The following is a 23,275-nucleotide window of genomic DNA, read 5'->3' as shown; positions in this document are numbered from 1 at the left end:
GGTATACCATAGGAGAAATGGAAGTTCTAGAACTACTACTCTCTCTAGCAGCTTTAAGATTTCTATTTCTTCCAGGACTCTATGGTTCCACCAGGGGAACTTATGTCTGAGGTCTGGACATCAGTTGTAAATTCTGGGAGAACTCCAGGCCCTACCTGGAGGTCAGCAACCCTAGCAGGGAATGCAACATGTACTTGGATATTCTCAAAAGAAATATTTTTCTGCATTTAACGGTATGAATCTTAAGTAACCATATGTAGATTTAATTGCAATGTATGACAAGTCTTAAACCAATCTGTTAATCTATTACATACACATGCAATTAAATTAAGATTCTTTAATTGGGTGACAGCCCTATTCTACATACACCAAAAATTCTCTCTCCCTCGCTGCCAAAAAAAGAACCGAGAGTCTGGCAAGCACATACAACATTTTCTCCTATGCTAAAGTCTTACACAATGCAACACTTCTGCCAGATTTCAAATCTGCAACTCAATCTTGCTTCATTTTTGCAGTAAACCCCTAAAGATAAATCCTGGATAAATATACGTAAGAGAATCACCAAATGTGCAAGCATAAGAAATAAAGTAGCTGGGCAGTAGCTTTGCTGAGCTGGCTTGCGGCTGGTAACAAACTTAGCATGAATTAATAATGCAATAGATACTCAGACTTCATTTGGAATACTCTGGGTCTCAGAATCAAGAACCACATTGATCTGTACCAGGGAATCCTGCAGCTGTATGAAGTTCTGTTCCTTCTCCTTTACGTCCCCTAAACCTGGAACTCCTTCCTAAAATAACTACAAGGCATCATCTTTCTCTCTCACTCTTTACATTCATTCCCACACCCACCTATTTCCACAAAGCCTTCAATTTAACCCCTTAATCCTCAACCTCACAAAAGCTAAGTATTTGTCTCTGTCAGTTACATACCTGCTGATACGGATTTTCTTGTTCTCCCTCCACCCATCTGATCTTCTTGAACTCTAAGCCAGGTATTTTATTTTTTAAAATTTATTTTATTCCATTTATATTCCACTTTACCCGCAAGTGGGCTGACAGAGGATCACAGACGGTAATAAATACAATAAAAGCAAGGTAGCATAAATTAAAACATATCAGCCAGTTCAATAAAATCTGTATAAGAAAGTCGCATCCATATATTGCACATCCACCAAACATTGAAACAGATCTGTGGGGCTGGTTGGCCAGCTACCAGATGACAACCATCTGGGGGGCAGCACTTCCCCCCTTGATAGGAGGCCAATTTTTCGGCCTGCACGCCTCAACCGCCATATGCCTGGTGGAACATCTCTGTCTTGCAGGCGTGATAGAAAGATAATAAATCCAACCAGGCCCAGGTTGCCACAGACAGAGAGTTCCACCAGGTTGGAATTGGTAGTAGCAGAATAACACTAGAATATGATAGAATATTTATTTTTCAAATGTGATTAGTTGTAATAATTGTAGTAATGAATGCAGCCTATTTGGGTTTTGATGTTAATACTTTAAAAAGATGCACATTCCTAATTTTGATGGTGAAACATAGATTCCATGGTGTAAATACTACCCTTAGATGGGCTTTCACAGAGTACCATATTTCTACCATAATTAGAGCTGGTGGAAAAGGGCATGGGATTCATCGTTTTCAGCTCTGGTGTTTTAGCTATAAATGAGGAAGTTCTTGATTTGAATCTTGCCTCTGCCTTGAACCCATTAGGCAACCTGAAGCAAACTGTTCCTTCTCTGAGCTAAGCTACAAGAGACGAATTACACGAGGAGGGGCACATGAAGGGAGTCGCAATGTTAGCTGGAAAGCTGAGTTTTAAAAGCGATCGCAAGGCTTTGTCAATTTCCCCTCTCTACAGAACCAGGGAGATGGCTGCTCCAGTTTGTTTATTTCTTCTTTGCCCCTTAAAGAGGGAAGTGAAACTGACAGAGCCTTTGGGAGGCAAAGAGGAAATTAACACTCACGCAAGACCATCCCTAAAATGGGAGTAACAATAACCTTCCCACCCCACGAGGCTGCCACAAACAGAATTTTGTGCTACACTGTGAACCTTTTTAAAACACTATACAAATGCTGAGAATTATCAATGCATTGCTCTATAAGAGAGAAAGTATGCTTTGAAATAGGAAGACAGCAATGTCTGTACACATTGTGATGTTGCAATTTTGTTCCTTGCCTCAAGAGGTCCTACCCTCTCGTTTCCCTGCGCAATAAGACCTGTATGCCGGGACTCTCCATTGAACCAAGATGGACCGAATAATGATTCCAGAGCAGTGATTTTCCACTTTTCAAAGACTGCAGAGAGCAACACAAACACATATCGGTCCCCCAAATAATCCTCAAATCGCCCCTCTATAGTGTTTAAGCCTATCGTCCTGCTTGGATTTCATGATGACGGCAATCTGCAAACGGCAACGCCTTTAGAAAATCACTATGACAAAAATAACAATACAAAGTGGGCACCTAGGGGGATATGCAATTAAATACCACCCCCAGCTGGATTCATTTTCCCAGTGGTTACAGAGCTTTAAATTTAGTTGTCTATAGAATAGGTGTAAATTCAACACCATGCTGGCTATTTGCCAGCTAATGTGTGACCTGTGTAAAAAATTAAAACTTGTAAGTCAATTAAACGTGTTGTTGGACTAACCAATAATATATAATGCAATTCTATCGGACTTTACAAAGCATTTTGTACTGGATTTGTGCTCTTATCAAAATAAGGAGCTTGTCTCTTTTTAAAAAAAAAAACTAGCAAATTTCTAGCTTTCATGACTGCACTTGAAAATACTGAAAACACAGATGAACCCTAAATATAATTTTTCCTCAAATTACAAGATGTCTATGACCACATCAAGATTTTTAAGCACTTAATCAAGGTTGTCAGTATTAAAATAGGCAATCCTATGAATACTGGATAAATGCAATATATCCATCAACTAAGGCTAAACATTTGTCCAAATAGAAAGACCTTGCTCTTTATATGAAACAGATGACACTATACTTTGCTCATCAGCTGCAACCCATAAAAGGATTGTATAGAAAGCTGGCGTAGCATAGCAGCTAGGGGCAGTGCTGTAAAACAGGAAGTTCTCACTTCAAATCTGGCTCCATTAATTCATTAGGAACAAGCCCACTTGGCTGACCACCCCATCTACAAAATATGAGTAATAATACCCTTAACATGTTGTCGTAAGAATTATAGTACAATCATGTACGTGAATCAGTTTAAACTCTCTAAAGTCTTTAAATAATTGATATAATTGTATTTCTAATTTGACATTCAAGTAGGGTTTCCAGACTCCCTGGTAGAGGAAAAAAATAAAATTAAAAAAAATGGCTGTCAAGTAACACTTCCAGGAAAAACCAGGTGTGACATCCCACCTCTCTAGGCCAAAATGATATGGTAAAACCACAGACTTTTTGGCAATTACTAGGAAGGACTGAGGTCGTTTCCAAGCTTTTCCCTTAAGCGACATCACTAGAGATGGACATGAACGGGGAAAATGGTGGTTCGTGGCAGTTTGTGGTTCGTTGCGTTCCACAAACCACCTCAAACTTGCCCAGTTTGCAAACTGATTCGTTTGATTCATTCATTTCCAGGGGCCATAGAACGGCCCCTGAGACAGTCAGAGATGCCAAACTCACTAGGAGTCTTCAGCAGGCTCTCTTCCAGCTACCTCCAAGTTTGGCAAAGATTGGTGTTGGATGTCCAAGTTATAGACCTCCAAATCTGACAGCAAGGGGGAAAACACATAGATCATGCCTTTCCCAGGGTCCAAGCTTCCTGAAACTTGGGGGGGTCTTTAGGGGACAGGGTAGGTCCCCTGCAAATTTGGTCGATTTTAGACTTCAGGGAGGGCATTTTAGAGCCCCTCAAAGAAGGTGCCCCCAGCCACGCCATTCGTTCCTATTATGATCTGAAGAGAAATCTGCAGAAGTCCCTACCCCCTATTTCCTACGGAACAGATGGATCGGTGCAGTCACAAACCAAAAAATGAACCAAACGAAGCGCCTTAAAAATCATAGTGGTTCATTGCGGTTCGTGGGAAAGGCGCTCCCACGAACCAGCAGTTTGCGAGCCATGAACCAACTCAGTTTGTGACGAACTGTGGTTCATATTTTGGTACGTGTCCATCTCTAGATATCACCCTGTCACTGCCAATGACTATGCCCCCAGTCTCATGCTGACACTCCAAAATTTGTGAGCAAATGTGTCTTCCATCTCATTCCCTATTCCAGATGAATTAAGCAATGCAATTACCATCTACAGATCAGGAAATTCCTGGAGATTTTGGAAGTGGAGTCTGAACAGGGCAGGGTTTGGGGACAGAAAGGACCTCAGCAAGATATAATGCCAATATAATCCACCCTCCAAAGCAGCTGTTTTGTCCAGGGGGATTGATCTGTAACCTGGAAATCAACTGTAATTTTGGGTGATCTCCAATCCCCACCTGGATGTCAGCAACCCTAAAAGATGAGATTCAAACCAGGGAAATAAGGATACGCAGATCCTCTCACTGCATCCTGGACATTTTACTACTCTCTTAGAAATGTTTTTGAAATGCAATGGGTGTTTCTCCTCAGCAAGAACACTTCCAAATCCTGCTGAAAATTGGGTGAAATCCGAGGACCCCTTTACTATGAACTGCTGCAGCAGCAGATCCATGTTGGACTGGAACACAATCATGGTCGTACTTAACTATCAGCATCTCAGTCCATGACATTTAATGCCGGCTCTGTGAAAGCATCCGTGGCCCTTTGTCTATGCAGCAGCTTGAGTCAGCATTGCTAATTGGGCTAAAGCCATAACCAGGGCCAAACGAGGGACAGAACAAAGTCATGCACAGTCGTTTTGAGTAACAAAGGCAGAACTGGACAGAGCTCTGGCTAAGGCTTACTTTGCTGCAGAGCATTTGTATTGGATTCTTCAATTTATTTATTTATTTATTTAGCTTTTTCTTCCCGGTAGGAGGAATGGTCAAACCCAATGTGTGTGTTCCCGACCAGTGCCAGAGTTTCTGGTGCCTGAGGCCGGGGGCAGCTTCAGGGCTGTTGCTGCCCCCACACGCATGCACACACACCCGCACCCAGACTGCGTGATGACGTCACTGCGTGCGATGTCATCACGCAGCATGCCATTGTGAGCCGGCCCCATTGGCGCAGCAGGCAGCTGGGACAGATTGGGGGTGGCCTCCCAGCCTTTCCGCTCAGTTGCCCCATGCCGCCCCGGCTGTCTGCCACGCCTGGCCCGCAGCTGTGTGCAGGCAGCGGCAGCACAAGGCAACTGAGCTGGAGGGCTGGGAGGCTGCCCGCTCAGACTGCCCCGTGCTGCCACCACCAGCACATGCTCCCGGCCGGGTACAGCAGCTGCGGGCCAAGTGCGGCAGGCAGCCAGCGTGGTGCACAGGCACCTTCCCAGCCCTTTCACTCAGCTGCCTGAGCTGCCGCCGCCAGCTCCACAGCTTGCACCCCCGCCACCAGCACCCCCTCCACAGCCTCAGCGCTAGAGGCGGCTGCCGGACCCACCTCGATGGACGTGCCGGCCCTGTGTGTGTTATGTGCCGTCAAGTCACCTCCAACCTATAATGATCCTATGAATGAAAGACCTCTGAAACAGCCTATCATTAACAGATTTGCTCAGATCCTGCAAACTGGAAGACATGGCTTCTTTTAAGGAAACAAGCCATCTCGTTTTAAGTCCTTCACGTTTCCTACTGCCTTCCACTTTTCCTAGCATTATTGACTTTTCCAGAGATTCTTAATAGCACTATTTTCCACACCTGCTCTGCATTCCATTTAGCGGTGCTTCCAAGAGGACTTAAGATTACGGTCTGAAACATCTCTTCTCCACCCCACCCCTACTTTTCTTAAACGTCCAGCCCGATAAAGAAAGCTTGCGCCTACAATGTGCTATTCTATCGGTTGGTCCTAAATGAAAGAGACCGCATCATTTTTGTTTTGTTCAGAAGGGGATTTCTATTGAAGGAATAGGGTTGTTGTTTTAACTTTCATGGAAAATCTGCTGGCAGGTTTTGCGAGTGTGTATGTGTGTGTGTGATCTTTGTACTACTATCCTGTTCTCATTCCATCAGTTTCTAATCTTTGTAATCCAGTTTTACTACATTGTTCTAGGTATCACCTTGTTTTTAAAATTTTGTAATCCTCCTTGAGCCTCAGTAAAAAAGGCAGCCTAGAAACGAATCGAGAAATACTTTTTGTTTGGGGACTCTGCTTTGGGACAAATGAGGCCATGGCTTAGAAGACATTACGCACCGACACTGCATGTGGAAGTCCTAGTCCGGGTAAAGCGAGGCTAGATAGCATTGTATTGACTTGTCTGCAGAGGTCTAGCATTCGCATTCTTGCAAGATAAATCACTGTGCTAACAATATTTGTATTGATTATCCAAACTAATAGCAGCAACTGGGCTGCATTGTCTCACTTCCTCTTAAATGGCTCACAGACGGGATCCTGTTTCTTAGCCTGCAATTCTGCTGGGAGAACTAAAATCAAAGTGGAGAACTAGGTACATAGACACGCATGCAAAAAGAAACCGTCAACCGAAAGGACTATGGTAAAGCTTAACAAGTTAAAATGTAAGTGCTTGTAGTAATTTGGCATCCCCATAGTATTTTTTTAAATGTGAAAAGAAAAGGATTAGGGAAGGGATTTCCCATACTAATCTGCTTGCTGCACTTGCCTAAGAGGAGTAATTGGGGTGGAGCGCAAGAAGCGATTATATGAGAAAGGCCATTTCAGCTCTCAGAACGTCACTGCATGTACATCGTGAGTGCAGCGGGCAGCATATATGACTGAATACAGAATGTTGAGTATAAAATTTGGGGTATAAATAAAGAAGGAAAGGGAGAGGAATAATCAGGGCTCATTTCGAGGGGGAATGCGCAGGAACGCAGTTCCAGCAGTTCCCCAAAGAGGTCACATGTCAGGTGACCCTGCCCATCTGACTCTTGGCCATTTGGGGCCTGTTTCGGCCTGGATTGGGGCCAAAATGGCCTGGATCGGGCCTCTGACAGGTGGCGGATCACTCTCCCACTCAGCAGCAGCCCGATCCTGACCATTTTGTGCCCCTTTTCAGCCATTTTCAGCCCCTTTTTGCCATTTGGGGCCCAATTTTGGCCCCGAATGGCCAGGATTGGGTCCAAAACAGACAGGATAGGCGATGTCAGGGGGTGAGGCATATGCAAATCAGTTATACCAATGATGCACTTCCGGTGATGGCAAGAGGCGTGGCATATGCTAATGAGTTATGCTAATGAGTTATGCTAATGAGTTCCTCCGGTTCTTTTTCTACGAAATGACCCATGGGGATAATATTACGAAACTTAGCTGTGTCATTATATATTTTGCTTATATTCTTTGTTGTAGCTTAAATCTATTTATTCTGCACTTTGTTTAAGATTCTTTATGCCCTTGCTATTGTCTTTTCCTTTTAAATCCAGTTATAAAAAAGGAGCGCAGTGGGCAGCAAAAGCATGGAGTTAAAGTGTCCAATGTTTGGCGGAGATTTTTGTGGGTTAGATGACCCAAGTGGCCCATATTTTCAAACCACATCAAATCTGAACTTGATACAGAACTGCACCTGCAAAACCACACAGAAGACTTGGCTGAGGGGGGTTCCTCTGCTGGTATTGTATCAAACAAGCTCCACTGGACCGAGTCCCCAAATTCTCTCTCCAAGTCCTCAAATTCCCTCTGAAATGCAAGACACCTTGAAGAACTTGTAACTCAATACAAGAATAGAAACAAATCATTTTAATCAAAATAAAGGAAAACACTTGCACAAACCATGTCACAGTGGGGGCAATTGTGTGTGATGTGTGTGGCCACTTCATATTTTTCGTTTTTAGCATGGGCTTTCAGTGCCTTCCCCAAAAACTGTAACGTGAGGGGTGTAATCTCAGTATTTTAAGACACTGGCTTGCACCAGGGATCCAGTAACAGGTTAGGGCTCCCTGCCATGTGTATGTATCGTTTAAAACACATTTGTCTCCTGTAACGTGTGAAACGACTGCTGGCTGTACACATTTTATATGCACATCATATGAACTGGGGGCAGGAGAGCATGTATATTGCAGTCCAGGGGCTTATGTGCCAAAAGTCAATGTTCAAAATAGTATTTTCCTAGGGGAATGCATTCCCCCCACTCCCCGAGCGTATCTGCAGAAAGGCAGAAAGCAGCAAATTAAATAAAGAATGAAGTCCTAAAGCACAGATGTTTTAAATAAGACGATTACGGCACATTTTCAATGGTTGCTGAACCTTTTAGAACAGCATCCAAGGTGATGGTAATTGAGCCCTTCCCCTAACCCAGAGAATCCTGGGAGGTCCAGCTAGCCTTGTCGTTTGTGGTTCAACAAGCCCGACTTCTCATTCATGTCGCTGCACCATCATTCCTGACATCCCTTTGGCTGTTTTCAAAAGGAAAAAAGCTTCCGCACCAGACACCCGCCCCACCCAAATCTGATGGAAAAGATTGGGGACCGGGTGGGGACAGTCCAGCACTGGATGAAGAAGACAGAAGCAGGCATAGCAGCTGACCAAACTGCAAACATCACCTTCCCTTGGTCGGATGGCGGATTCAAGGCTATGGGATCACGCAGCTGCCACAGTGAGGGATTGTCAGTATGCTGAGGTCATCTCTGCCCCGGGGCTAAGTTTGTGAAAATAAATGGCTGAGAAGAAGGAGAAAAGGGCCTTTAAAGGGTCTTTTATTTTTGCGTTGCTGCTGTGCTGAAAACACAAAGGGAAAGAAGGGGGTGAGCAGAAAAATACTTGGCTTTGGGATGAAATAACCGTCCTAGTGAGTCCACTGAATAAACACAGTCATAGTTCAACCAGGTTGTTGACATACACCCAACTCTTAAGTAGAAGTATCAGTGCCTAAACAGTGGGTTGTTTGATTGACATGATGAGAAGAGGAGGCCGGTGTTTAATTGGCCAAAAATGTTAATCTATGGGTTCCTGCAGTTTGCATTTCTACTGTCTTCGGGATTCAGACAGGGTGTTGCGGGGGGAGGGGTTGCAGTATAATTCCTCTTCTTCTCTAGATGCAGGGCTTTTTTTCAGCTGGCATGTGGTGGAACCTCTTGAAACCTCTTCCAGCACCTCTTGAAAATGGTCACATGGCCGGTGGCCCCACCCCTGATCTCCAGACAGAGGGGAGTTTAGATTGCCCTCTGCACCAGGGCATGGAGGGCAATCTAAACTCCCCTCTGTCTGGAGATCAGGGGGCGGGGCCACCAGCCACGTGACCATTTTTGCTGAGGGCGATTTAAACTTTAAAAAACTCCCCCCTTGTTCCAGCTGACCCAAAGTGATGTCATTGTGCGGTCCTGAGTTCCACCATTGAGTTCCACCACCTCTTTTCCCAGAAAAAAAGCTCTGCCTAGATGTAATAATGTTATAGTATGTGGATAAAGGGAAAGGGGGCATTGTGACTACTGCTCCCTGGTTATGTTCCTATACCTTCTCAATGGGAGAGAGGGACCAGGCACTCCCCTCATGTTGCTTTTGTGGTCATTCTTTGCACATGCGCACCCCAGTGCTTGCGCGATGACATCACTTCTGGAAGTGACATCATCATGTCAGCTGGGAAAGCACTCTTGCACTCTGCGCAGGGCAGATTCATCCCATTTGGGGCCCAAATTGACCCCAAACGAAGGGCGGGAATGCTCCTGCAGCTGGCACAACGATGTCACTTCCGGAAGTGATGTTGCCATGCCCCTTGGGAGCACACGTGTCGTGCATGTTCCTGGGGTGCCTGCCAGGGTGCTCACCACCTCCTGCTCATCATTGGCGGATTGGCAGGCAAGGGGGCAAATACTCGGGAGAACGATCCCTAGCATCTCCTGTTAAAAGATCTCAAGTCAAAGGGCAGATGAATAGCCTTCTCTATAGACCTTGGAGCGCTGTTGCCAGTCACAACAGACCCTAATGAGCAAGACACGCCAGTTGTCTGACTTGGTACAAAGCTAGCTTATATGTTCCATAAAGTTCCTATCTTCTATATGGGATCCTGAAACTAAGAGATAGTAGCTTGCCCAAAGCAGTCTAGTATGCTCCTGGCTGATCATAAATCTCAAACGCTAGTGGACAACATTAGCTCTTTGATACCTTGGACCCAAGCCTCGATTGAAATGTAACGCTGATCAGGTACGCAGAAGTTTGAATGGGAAACAACATTTCGTTCCTATTGGGCGAGTGCCAGCACAAAGCAGCAATATGTGCTGCTGATTCGGCACACCAGGAGTCAAGAGCCCAGAGAGTTGTTGCGCTGCTGTGCAAATTAAGAACAAGCAGCTGCTTTGCAAGTGCAGAAGCACATTTCAGTGAGATTGAAATAAATTCTACTAATATGAAATTAAATTCATAGGGTCACCTTAAGTTGGAAGCAACTTGACAACACATAACACACACACAACATGAAAGGAGCTTACTTCCAAGCAGGTACACACAGGAGTGCAGTCTTAAATTAGTTTCCTGTCAATCCTATCAGGGGACAATGAGGCAGGGGAATGTGTCCAACACACACAAATCACAAATAACAAGACTTAACCAGGATGTGATGGCATGTAGCATGGGTACGGAGAGACTGGATACCGTGGAAAAGATTCACACGTGCAGATTCACACGTGCAGGAGGAGCATCATTGTCACCAGTCCCCCCTTCCTGTGGGAGCATAGCAGCTCCCCCCTCATGCTGCTCCTATGAGTCCCCCCACCCACCAGGAGCACCATTTTGGGAGGGGGTATCTTGGGCAACAGCAGGAGAGGGGGCTGAGGAAAGTTGCACTTTTGAGCACACCATTTAGACAGGATTCAACCCAATGGGTTGGACCATACCATTTCAGACGGCAGAAGGGATGGAGATTGCAGGTTTAAACCTTCCTACGCATACATAATTTATTTTATTTATTATTTATTATTTCAGTTTGTAAACCGCCCATCCTTAGGGGCTCTGGGCGGTGAACTACAGTTAAAATCAATAAAAACAAGAAAACAATAATTGTAAAATCAACATACAATAAGCAATAATAAAATAAATTAACCAAATACATTAAGGTACAACGGTGGGGAGAACCCCCCACCAAAGGTAATCTATTTACACATATGCACACACACATGGAGCCAAGCTACAAGTGACGCCTTACACAGGTTGGACACTTGTCAGCTTCCCTCAAGTTTTGATGGGAAATGTAGGCATCCTGGTTTTACAGCTTGGCTCTCCATTACAGTTGCAAGACCAGGATGCCTACATTTCCCATCAAAACTTGAGGGAAGCTGACAAGTGTCCAACCTGCGTCAGGCGTCACTTGTAGCTTGGCTCATGGAGAGGCAGAAACATTAAAACATAAAACATCTCATAGTCAAAGAAGAGCGACAGCATGTGATACTATTGATGACATAGTTCCAGTTCTCAGCAAGAACTGGAACCAGGCGTATGGTTGAGGCCAGCATGAGATCCTCACTGAGCCTCCCACCAGCCTCCCACTAAGTGTGGGGTTATACAGTATCCACCGGCCGGCTGCCCAACATATGGGTACAGCACGGGGCTATGTAGTGCCCATTCGTTTGCTAACCCATGTATGGGTTGCAGTACATTATCTGTCCACTTCCCTCCCCCTGTATGTTGATGGGCAGGAATCTGGAATTGACCTCATCTTGGGACAGTTATTACCTGTTCATTGATTTTATGATGAACTGTTGTTTTATGAATTGTTTTAATATTTGTATTCTATTTTTATAACTGCTGTACCTCGCCCTGAGCCCTCTTGCGAGAAGGGTGAATTAGAAATAATGTAGTAGTAGTAGTAGTAGTAGTAGTAGTAGTAGTAGTAGTAGTAATAGTAATAGTAATAGTAATAGTAATAGTAATAGTAATAGTAATAATAGGAAGAAGAAGAAGAAGAAGAAGAAGAGACAATTTCCCCCTTTGCAAGTACACAGTACAAGGATTTTTAAAAAAAAAAACACTGGTCTACAAAATCAAGAAAGGAAATATCTATCAGAATCTGCCCCATCACATCAGCATTTTATGAATATAGAAACATCAACCAGCACCTTCACTAACAACAGAAGAGTGTGGGACAGAGGGCACAATGTGGACCACATTTTTAGGGCAAGCTAAATGTTCAAAAAGATCATCACTATACAGGAAAGCTGGGCAAACAGTAACAACGTTCTATGCAAGAAACATAAAATCGTGGATGGCATGGAAGAAAGTAGAAGCAAACTTACAAGTGGAAGATGAGCAATAACTGGCTTACTAGTGCCATTAAGAAAAAGAAAAAGAATCGGGGTTGAACTGAATATAACGTTGAGGTTAAGAAAAAGAGTAAGCAAATATAAATTTACGTCTGACTAGTAGAAGTATTACATCCAGAATTCCTTATGCTATCTGAGGAAATGTGTAGAGTTGATATCCTCGGAAACAACTGATGGAGACCTCCTATCGCTTCAGAAATAATATTCTGCTTCATGGCCAGACTGATAAACCACAATGCATCTAGGGTGGTGGCTGGAGATCTCCCGGAATTATAGGTGATCTCCAGGCAACAGGGACCAGTTCCCCTGGAGAAAATGGCTGCTCTAAAGGGCATTATACCTCACTGAGGCCCCTCCCCACCCCAAACCCCACCCTTTCCAGGCTCCACCCCCAAAATCTCCAGGAATTTCGCAATCTGGACCTGGCACTCTTAGATGCATCTCTAACACTGGTGTTAAGAACATCCAAGTGGTCCCTGGGAAGCTTACGAGCAGGGCATAATGAACAGAGCCATTCTCCTGTTGCTTATTCCCAGAACCTGTCATTGGTTGAGGGGGAGTATATACTTGAAATCCAATGAAATGTGGTGGATAGAGAGTCAGACTAGGATCTAGGAGATCCAAATTCAAACCTCCCTATGCCGTGAAGGTCACTGGTGGCCTTGGGCCAGCCTCATCTACCTCACAGGCTGTGATAAAAAAAAAATTAATAGTTACTGTGTGTCTAAATATTGAACTTTCATTTTAGCCATCATGTCTAATACTAGTTGATAGATCTATCCTTCAAGCACTTTAGTTGAAGACTGCGGCATTTTCTTAACAGGAAGATAAGAACCAGCAACCATTTGTCTTGTAAAAAAATGCCCACCAGCTAGTCAACTACTCTTCCAAATTTCCTGAAATGGAGGAGGGGAGAACTTGAGTTCCTTAGCAGAAGGGCAGGGTAAAAATTAAGACAGAAATAAGTAGACACATGTCCTGACCTGGATAGCCCAGGCAAGCCCGATCTCATCAGATGTCAGAAGCTAAGCAGGGTCAGCCTTGGTTAGTAATTGGATGGGAGACTTCCAGCGAAGATTAGGGTTGCAGAGCCAGGCAATGGCAGACCACCTCTGTCAGTCTCTTGCTATGAAAGCCCCACCAGGGGTAACCATAAGTCATCTATGACTTGACAGCACTCTCCACCACTACAAGTAGACACATATAGATATATATGTATGTGAGTACTGTCAAGTCGCAACTGATTTATGGCAACCCCATCAAGGGGTCTTCAAGGGAAATGAGGAGCAGAAGTGGTTTGCCATTGGCCTTCTTTGCAGTGCAACTCCGGTCTTCCTTGGTGGTCTCCCATCTGAGTACTGACTGAGGGCCAAGCTACACATGACGAATGACACTTGAACGGCAAGTGTATTTCTCCCTGTTCACTTGCCCTCCACTCAATCCACTTGCTGTTCAAGTGTCATTCGTCATGTGTAGCTTGGCCCTGAGGTCCAACATTGCTTAGCTTCTGAGATACAATGGGATCAGGCTATGCCACGCTGCTTCCACAAATAGACACACAGATAGATAAAGTTTCTACTTGTATTCAGGGCTTTTTTTCAGCGGGAACACAGTGGAACGAAGTTCCGGAACCGCTTGAAAATGGTCACATGGCCGGTGGCCCCGCCCCCTGATCTCCAGACAGAGAGGAGTTTAGATTGCCCTCCATGCAGCGCAGAGGCCAAGCCAGGGGGCGGGGCCACCAGCCATGTGACCATTTTCACCGAGGGCGATTTAATCTTTAAAAAACTCCCCCCTTGTTCCAGCTATCCCAAAGTGATGTCATTGTGCGGTCTTGAGTTCCACCACCTCTTTTCCCAGAAAAAAAGCCCTGCTTGTATCCATAAATTACTGCCCCGAGGAAGCCAGAAGCCACATGTATGCTACGATGGCAATTTCATCCCAAATCCCCAACAATTTAGCTCCTAGGTGATATTTTTGTCAACATAACCTCCGCTTAATCATTATGTTCCTAATGTCCTGTCCCTCACCTGACCATTCAGGTTTGAAGTTGAATTAAGCACCACTCAGTCTTCTTTGGCACACAGGAACTTTGATATTACCTTTTAAGCAGAGTACGGAAGCCTGATGCTTTGAAACCGAATCTCACAGCTGTGAAATACAAATAAGCCCCTTTCCTACCGCAAGCAGCAGAAGCCCCGGAAGTGAACTGCACACAAAGAATGAACAAACAGTATCAAATACCTTCTCTTTTTTGCTGCGAAGTGAAGATCTAGTGTTTCAAAACACATTCTGCCATCTCCCCTATCTATACCATTAGTGCGAGATACCATGTAAAAGGTATCTTTTCTTCCTAGGGAATTCCTCCCCTGGCTTTTTGCTTTTAAACAATCACCATGTGACAAAGAATTACACCTAATCAAACAGAATGTGAAAAACAACATCTTAAAGAACGACAGAACAGAAGTCTAATGGATTAGCCGCCAGCCACTTTTCAATTAGTCTGTTCCGATGTTAATCTCGTTCACATTTATAGGGCATTTCTAGATGACCTATAAAGGTCTTGTTAGGTATCACACTGCTGTGAAATATTCTGAAAGTATTTAAGGAGAACTGGATGGACAGAGTACTTCTTTGCAGGTTTACGCAAAAGTAAGTGCCAATGTATTCCCAGTTAAGCGTGCATAAGACTAGTTTACTACAATCTGATCAAATGGATCATAGTTCATTTTGAAAGCAACAGATCTAAATGATTAAACAGATAAGCTCAGTCGATACAAGAAATTGCCTTCTGTAGAGCTGGATTCTTCGTCTATCATGGTCAATGCTGTCTACTCTGAAAGGCAACTGTTTTCCAGGGTCTCAGGTAGAGAAGTCTTTCGTATCACATACTACTGAGAGAGAAAACTATTTTGTGTTTTCTGTTCTAGTATCATGGGACCAAAGCTGCTGCAAGCACAATTCCTGTGCCTTAAATGTTCTATGCCCGAACTCAAGGGAACACTTTTCGTATATTTTAGGATTAACTGTTGGCAGGGCTTTTTTTCTGGGAAAAGCGGTGGTGGAACTCAGGACCGCACAATGACGTCACTTTGGGTCAGCTGGAACAAGGGGGGAGTTTTTTAAAGTTTAAATCGCCCTTGGTGAAAATGGTCACATGGTCGGTGGCCCCGCCACCGCAGAGGGCAATCTAAACTCCCCTCTGTCTGGAGATCAGGGGGCGGGGCCACCGACCATGTGACCATTTTCAAGAGGTGCCAGAACTCCGTTCCACCGCATTCCTGCTGAAAAAAAGCCCTGACTGTTGGTGCTTAGTAACAGCAACACTGTGATCGCCCTGTGAGTTTTTCCAGAACCACTCCAGTATTTGGAATCAATACACATTGTACAACTTCAATGGCAAAATAGTGATACAAGCAGAAAAGGAAGAATGTTGTTATCTCAACAGATAATTCACAGGAAGCATGATGGCTTCTCTGGGAGCAAATGTCATTTCTCCTCAATTATCTTCTGGGACCTAGCCCCATTGTTTGCAAGCCTCTCTGGCAGCAACAGCCACTTATAACCAACAGGACCCTTGCTTTCTCTTGGACCATATTCAAAGTATCATTCCTGACGCTCCGTCCTTCATCTTCAATATTTTTCTTGTCCCATCGCATTTTACAGAAATAGGTAATCTAATAGGCTAATTACCCAGTCAGGCATGCGACATTAGTTAAGCAACATATCCTACTATATAAAAGGCACGCCATATTGGTGACAACTCACTTTTTATCCTCACACAGGTGCATAGTCGATAACTCTGGCCTCGAGGCTGTTGCAAAGTGCCCGCTCACTGCTGGGAGGGGGCCCACTGAATCAACAGCCTAAGCACTCCTCCCTGTGCCTCCCCTCAGCGCCCTCCTACTCTGGCCTCCAGGGCCGATTCCAGACAGCCCTAACCATCCCGAAACGTCGCGCGTCATCGCGCGAAAAATGCGAAATATCGTGTTTTCTCACGCGACGACGCGCGACGTTTCGGGATGGGGAGGGCCGTCTGGAATCGGCCCAGGTTTCTGCGAAGCACCTGCTTGCCAGTTTTCTAGAGCCCATTGTATTTTTTCACACAACAGGCATTGTTGCTAATTGGTTCATATTCCACGTTTTACTGATAGCAATGAGGGCAACGAACCTCTTCATGCCTTTTCCCCCCACTTTCACACTCCAGACCTCACTATTTGTTTATTTATTTATTGCCAGTCAGTCAGAATTTATTTCAATACAAAATCAGCTGCAGATATTTATTTATTGAGAAAATTTGTGTGCCATCTTTCCAGATCTGCTAGAGGCACCTGACAGTTTAAACAGTAAAAACAATAAAAGAACAAATGATTTCAATAGGAACAATTAAAAACAAAAGCCATAATACCATTACCAATAAAGTCAGCTAATAAAGCAAGGCAGAATATCAAAGAGATGTTGATAAAACGGTCTGCAGGCTAGGAGCCTACCGTAAGACAGCTAAAAAAGACAGGAGAAATGTTTCAGTCTGGCTCCTAAAAGAGAGTAAGGCACGTGCCAGCTAAGAGTCTCTCTACACAATACGCCTTGGCACATGTTGGTCAACTGTATGGAGATACAAATTTAGCCAGGAAGCATAGTTGTAAAAGACAGGTGGCAGAGATCATTCATCAGAGGGCTTGTTAATTTCACCTTTGCCTCCTTGAAGGCTCTGTCAATTTCACCTCACCAGTCTAAAATTGTTTGGGATCACAGCCAGAGGGCAGAGAGGAACGGAAATGAGCTGGAGCTGCCTTCCAAAGCTGGGCTTGGGCTTGGGCTTGGAGAGGTTATAATGGGCTAAAGTTTCCCTTCTGTCATTTCACAGCCCCTTCGCACAGCTCCAGTGTATAGCAAAGCCTTTGCCCTGCCGCCGGCTCTGTTTTTAAACTACCCTTCCCAGCTACCATTGCATCTCCTGACACGTGTTCTTCACATGTCAGATGTCTCGTGTAGAGAAACTCTAAGTCTCAAGAGGGAGGGCTTTACAAAGGCAAGGTGCCACCATCACTTTAGTAGATAACAGCAAATACACTTACCATATTTGTCCCCATCTTCTCCTTTGGCACTGATCCGTCTACCTAGCACTTGGATATGTTTTCCACTTGTTCTACTGTACAGCTGATACAGTCTAAGCTGTTTCCTGCTCACATCGTCTCGTGCTCGTGTTTGATTTTCCACATGTATCCGAAAGTCCACATTCTCTTCAGCGACCAACATCTATTTAAAAAAAAAAAAGTGTATGGATGGAGACAGTAAGTTGGTAGCATTTCACATATGCAGAATGGAAAACAGTGCTATCCTTATTCTAGTTTACCACCCCTCAGGAAGCTTTTATACATCATATTTGGTAAAAATATGGTGGTAGGCCAAAAATTAAATTCACACAAAATGGAAAAGGGAAATAGTCAGGCTTCTGAATGACTGCAAATGTGTAATTGTCTGATGCTACTCAATGTGCAAGTCAACAGCATATGTGCCATACTAATTGGCTTGGCCTTATTTATTTCTCACGTGTGGAGGTAAAGATACAGGTCCAAATATCTCTCATTTTACGGGGAGAAAAACAGCTGAGAGGGAGAGTTGATTTGAGTAGGGAAATCATTGGCTAAGCAGCGCCTTCTTTCCCACTGCCAAAATTCCAGATTTCTACAGGTGATTTCCCTTTTTTAATACATGTTATTGATAAAAAAAGAATCAGACAAGTATAAGTGATCTGCAGCTTATTTATCTCCAAACTTCTGTTCCGTGTGTATGTGATATGTAGTCAAGTCACTTCCACTTCATGGTGACGCTATGAATTAACAATCCCCAAACTATCATTAACAGCTTTTGCTCCATCTTACAAACACAAGCAAATAATATGGCATTTATTAACACAACAAAGTTTAAGAACTAGGGATGTGCGTTTCGGCTTTCTGAATGCCGAAAGAAAGCCGAAACAAAAGTGTTTTGGCTTCTTTCAGGTTAGCCGAAACGTTTCAGAGAAAGCCGAAACGTTTCGGCTAGCCGAAAGAAAAAAAGCCGAAACGTTTCGGCTTCTTTCGGCTTTCTTTTGGCTTTTCAATGGGAAAATGCCTCCGTCTTCCCGGACGTCTGGGGGAGGCATTTTCCCACCGAATCAGCCCAAAATTGGTGGGGACCTTCCTCTATCCCCTGTCTAAAAACTCCCCAAGTTTCAGACCAATTGGACTTTGGGGGGCCATGTTATGGCCCCCCAAAGCAGGTCCCCCTATCCTCCCATAAGAAAGCGAAGGAGAAGCATATTGTTAGCATGCTGCAGCTCATCTTCTTCATTATTTCCTATGGGGAAAAAATGAAGAAGCAGGCTTCCTTTGCCAGGGGTGGCATTTTGCATGCAAAATGCCCCCTTACCCTCAGGGGCCCTTCTCCCACCTTCCTCCCACCCCCCACCAAGGCTCAGACTGGTCCCACTTGGGGGGGCCATTTCATGGCCTCCCCAAGTAGGTGCTCTGCTCTCATCTCTACCACTGACAGCTGGGGGAGGCTTGTCTTGCCAGGGGTGGCATTTTGCATGCAAAATGCCCCCCAGCCCTCAGGGGCCCTTCTCCCACCCCTCCTCCCACCCCCCACCAAGGCTCAGCCTGCTCCCATGCAAAATGCCACCCCTGGCAAGACAAGCCTCCCCCAGCTGTCAGTGGTAGAGAAAAGAGCACCTACTTGGGGAGGCCATGAAATGCCCCCCCAAGTGGGAGCAGTCTGAGCCTTGGTGGGGGGTGGGAGGAAGGGTGGGAGAAGGGCCCCAGAGGGTTGGGGGGCATTTTGCATGCAAAATGCCACCCCTGGCAAGACAAGCCTCCCCCAGCTGTCAGTGGTAGAGAAAAGAGCACCTACTTGGGGAGGCCATGTAATGCCCCCCCAAGTGGGAGCAGGCTGAGCCTTGGTGGGGGGTGGGAGGAGGGGTGGGAGAAGGGCCTCTGAGGGCTGGGGGGCATTTTGCATGCAAAATGCTACCTCTGGCAAGACAAGCCTCCCCCAGCTGTCAGTGGTAAAGATGAGTGCAGAGCACCTACTTGGGGAGGCCATGAAATGGCCCCCCCAAGTGGAAGCAGGCTGAGCCTTGGTGGGGGGTGGGAGGAAGGGTGGGAGAAGGGCCCCTGAGGGTAAGGGGGCATTTTGCATGCAAAATGCCACCCCTGGCAAAGGAAGCCTGCTTCTTCATTTTTTCCCCATAGGAAATAATGAAGAAGATGAGCAGCAGCATGCTAACAATATGCTCCTCCTTCGCTTTCTTATGGGAGGATAGGGGGGACCTGCTTTGGGGGGCCATAACATGGCCCCCCAAAGTCCAATCGGTCTGAAACTTGGGGGGGGGGGGTTAGAGAGGGGTTAGAGGAAGGTCCCCACCAATTTTGGGCTGATTCGGTGGGAAAATGCCTCCCCCAGACGTCCGGGAAGACGGAGGCATTTTCCCATTGAAAAAGCCGAAAGCCAAAACAAAGCCGAAAGCCGAAAGCCGAAACGGCTGGCCGTTTCGGCTTTCGGCTTATTCGAAAGAGATTCTTCTTTTGGCTTTCGGCTTTAGCCGAAATTTTTTGGTTTGCACACCCCTATTAAGAACAACTGAACTAGGGAAAGAGCCTGTGATTATTAAGAATTCTTTCCAATCAGCTTTCCGGTCCCCTGCCTTCCCCTAATACTCCTCCTCCTTCCTCAGTACTAGCATAAATTTTAATCCACATTTACAACTCTACTTTTCCCACACAAGTTTGACTGTGAACATTTTGTAGCTGCCAGCTTTGTTCCATGGACAGTGGGCTATTTGTGGACAGGAAACTGCTGGCTTCGTTTGCGCTCAGTGACATAGCTAAATGTGATTACCTACAAGATGGTATCCTGACCTCATCATTGTCACTAGGTGATCTCTGAGTGGCTAGGATGAAATAAGAGGAGAAAAGAAGCCTGGAACATGTTTTAAAAAATGGCACACAGCAGCAAAGAACTGTGGGAATAGATACCAATACATATAAATGATGCAAATGTTCACCAAGATACAGTGTTACTAGGACCTTCAACTTCCAGGTAGCAGCTGGAGATCTCCTGGAATCATAACAGATCTCCAGGTGACAGAGATCAGTTCCCCTGGAGAAAATGGCTGCTTTGGAGGGTGCGCTCTGCTGAGGTCCCTCTGCTTCTGAAACCCCACCTTCCCCAAAGATCTGCCCCCAAATCTCCAAGTATTTAGCAAATGAGAGTTGTCAGCCCTGGGAGTTACCACTTCCCACAACTTACTGCTCCACTGTGCTTTTCACCCCAAATACTTCATGGGTGAACACAGTGCTATGCAGGGCTTTTTTTCAGGGGGAATGCAGGGAAACGGAGTTCCGGAACCTCTTGAAAATGGTCACATGGCTGGTGGCCCCGCCCCCTGATCTCCAGACACAGGGGAGTTTAGATTGCCCTTCACATGGCTGAGCGGCGCGGAGGGCAATCTCAATTCCCCTGTGTCTGGAGATCAGGGGGCGGGGCCACCAGTCATGTGACCATTTTCTCTGAGGGCAACCCACTGAGTTCCACCACCTCTTTTCCCAGAAAAAAAGCTCTGGTGCTATGTAAAATTTATGGGGCCATATTGGTTTTTTTTAAAGATGCACTTTTTTTTACATTTCTCTGATACATTGGAAATATATCTTATCTTTCAGCCACTAAACTAACCCTGTATTTCCTTCAGGAATTGTGAAACACATAAACAGTGCAATCCTAAAAAGAATTAATCCAGTCTAAACTCTTTGAAATCAATGGGCTTAGGCTGGAGCAACACTGCTGAGGATTGCACAAAAAGTAATCTTGATTAGGTCAACAAGAAGTTATCTAAGATGAGCTCTTTCCCAGTTGTGGAAGAAAGCTAATAACTGTTTTGTTTCCTTGGTTTTGGCAAAAACCCACATTGCCAATTAGAAAAGTGGCAAGACCACCACCAGAGCAGTGTGTTTTTAGGCATGTGTTGAAATGTAACACACCATTATTTGCTGTTTCCTCTCCTCGTCTTTACTGAAAAATCCGTCATCTGCCAAGTTGTTAGATTCCAGCCATAGCATAACTGGGTCGGATGTGTCCTCCTTGAAAAAGGACATGTTTTCTTTTTTTTTGTAAGCGTTGTTACGACATACACATTCACACAAAGCCCTTTGGAATCATACTGTTTCCCATTAGTATATCATGTTACTGTACCATAATGATTAGGGCAAGAAAATAAAGCAGTTATTAGAGGTTTGAAGCTAGGGTTCAAACCACCACAAAACCATGAAATTCACCAGGGCCGTTTCCACACGACTTACCTTGTTCCAGAAAACAGCGAAATCTCTGGCGAAATCTCGTGAGAAGACACTGTTATCGTGTCTTCTCATGCGATAACAGCATCTTCTCATGCGATTTCGTGCAAGATTTTGCTGTTTTCCAGAACAGGGTAAGCCGTGTGGAAACGACCTAGGTGAACTTGGGTTAGCCACTTGATCTCAGCCTAATGAGTCCCACAAGCAACTTTTGAGGGCACGGTGGGGAGGATAAAAATGTAATCAATTACCCAAATATGATGATTGTAAGAAGATTCAAAGAATGCAATTATGAGTCCTTGCAAACATATTACAATCAAGGGGCAATTCATACACTCATCTTTTAAATCTGTAGTGACTTTTTGTCACGGTGGACATTTATGATGACTTTCCAAACTACAGCAAATGGACACATGAAGCTGCCATATACTGAATTAGACAACTGGTCCATCAAAGTTGTAGGTGGGTAGCCATGACGGTCTGTTGTAGAACAGCAGGATTTGAGTCCAGTGGCACCTTAGAGACCAATTAGATTTTTAGGAGGCAAGCTTTCGAGAGTCAGAGCAGTGAAAGTTTATACCCTAAAAATCTTGTTGGTCTCTAAGGTGCCACTGGACTTAAAAATTGTGGGTCCATCAAAGTCAGTACTATCCACTCAAACTGGCAGCAACTCTCCAGGGTCTCAGGCTAAGGTCTTTCACATCACCCACCACTTGTCTCTTTTAGCTAGAGATGCTGGTGTTTGAACCCTGAACTTTCTCCATGCCAAGCAAATGCTTTCCCACTGAGCTATGGTCCCTCCCATGATAATGATAACAATGATTCGATACACCCTGAGTATGCCCTGATCTGGATAGCCCAGGTGAGGCGGATCTTGTCAGATCTCAGAAGCTAAGCACGGTCAGCCTTGGTTAGTAATTGGATGGGAGACCTCCAATGAAGACCAGGGTTGCAGAGGCAGGCAATGGCAAACCACCTGTGTTAGTCTCTTGCTATGAAAACCCCACCATAAGTCAACTCTGACTTGAGACACTCTCCACCACCACACACTCTATTTTCTGTTTATGGTGACCAAAATGTTACTGAAGATGGGAAAAGAAACTACTTCAGTAGAAGTGTGCATGCCTTGCATACACAAGATTCCACATTCAATCCCCAACATCTCCTATTTTAAAAAATCTCAGTTGCAAAGCTAGGAGAAGTCTGGGACCTTGGAAGGTCACTGCCACTCCAAATAGACAATACTGGGCAACTCTTCGTATGGCTCAACTCGCTAAAGCCCTTTTTAGACATTACAATTTTGATAGTCAAGTCATGTGTAAAGAGATTGCACTCCCTGCAATCCTCCAAATGTGCACAGTCACCATTTCCTGTGAATAGGACAAGGTGTGTATCTTCCAGCTCTGGCAGACACCATCAGACGAAATAACTAAGTGCTGTCAAATTGCAGCAACTTATGGTGACCCCCATGAAGTTCTACATAATGGGGTTTTCAAGGCAAGAGATGAACAGAAGCGGTTTGCCATCGTCTCCCTCTGCGTAACAACTCTTACCTTGTATTGTCGAAGGCTTTCACGGCCGGAGAACGATGGTTGTTGTGGGTTTTCCGGGCTGTATTGCCGTGGTCTTGGCATTGTAGTTCCTGAC

The 23,275-nt window shown here is 44.9% G+C and overlaps 1 protein-coding gene across 1 annotated transcript in view; it reads right to left on the bottom strand.

The window, feature by feature from the left end:
- Window positions 1-17,555, bottom strand: part of FGF18 (fibroblast growth factor 18) — a 62,377-nt gene extending 44,822 nt beyond the window's left edge. Inside the window, exon 1 of the mRNA XM_054987563.1 lies at window positions 17,375-17,555. Within this exon, the coding sequence (XP_054843538.1) occupies window positions 17,375-17,555 (181 nt within the window). The remainder of the gene's footprint in view (window positions 1-17,374) is intronic.
- Between the last annotated feature and the right edge of the window lie 5,720 nt (window positions 17,556-23,275).

Source organism: Eublepharis macularius, chromosome 1 (assembly GCF_028583425.1).
Source record: "Eublepharis macularius isolate TG4126 chromosome 1, MPM_Emac_v1.0, whole genome shotgun sequence".
Classification (NCBI taxonomy): Eukaryota; Metazoa; Chordata; class Lepidosauria; order Squamata; family Eublepharidae; genus Eublepharis; species Eublepharis macularius.
Note: the sequence above shows the minus strand (reverse complement) of the source record. Positions and strands in the feature narration are given on the sequence as shown.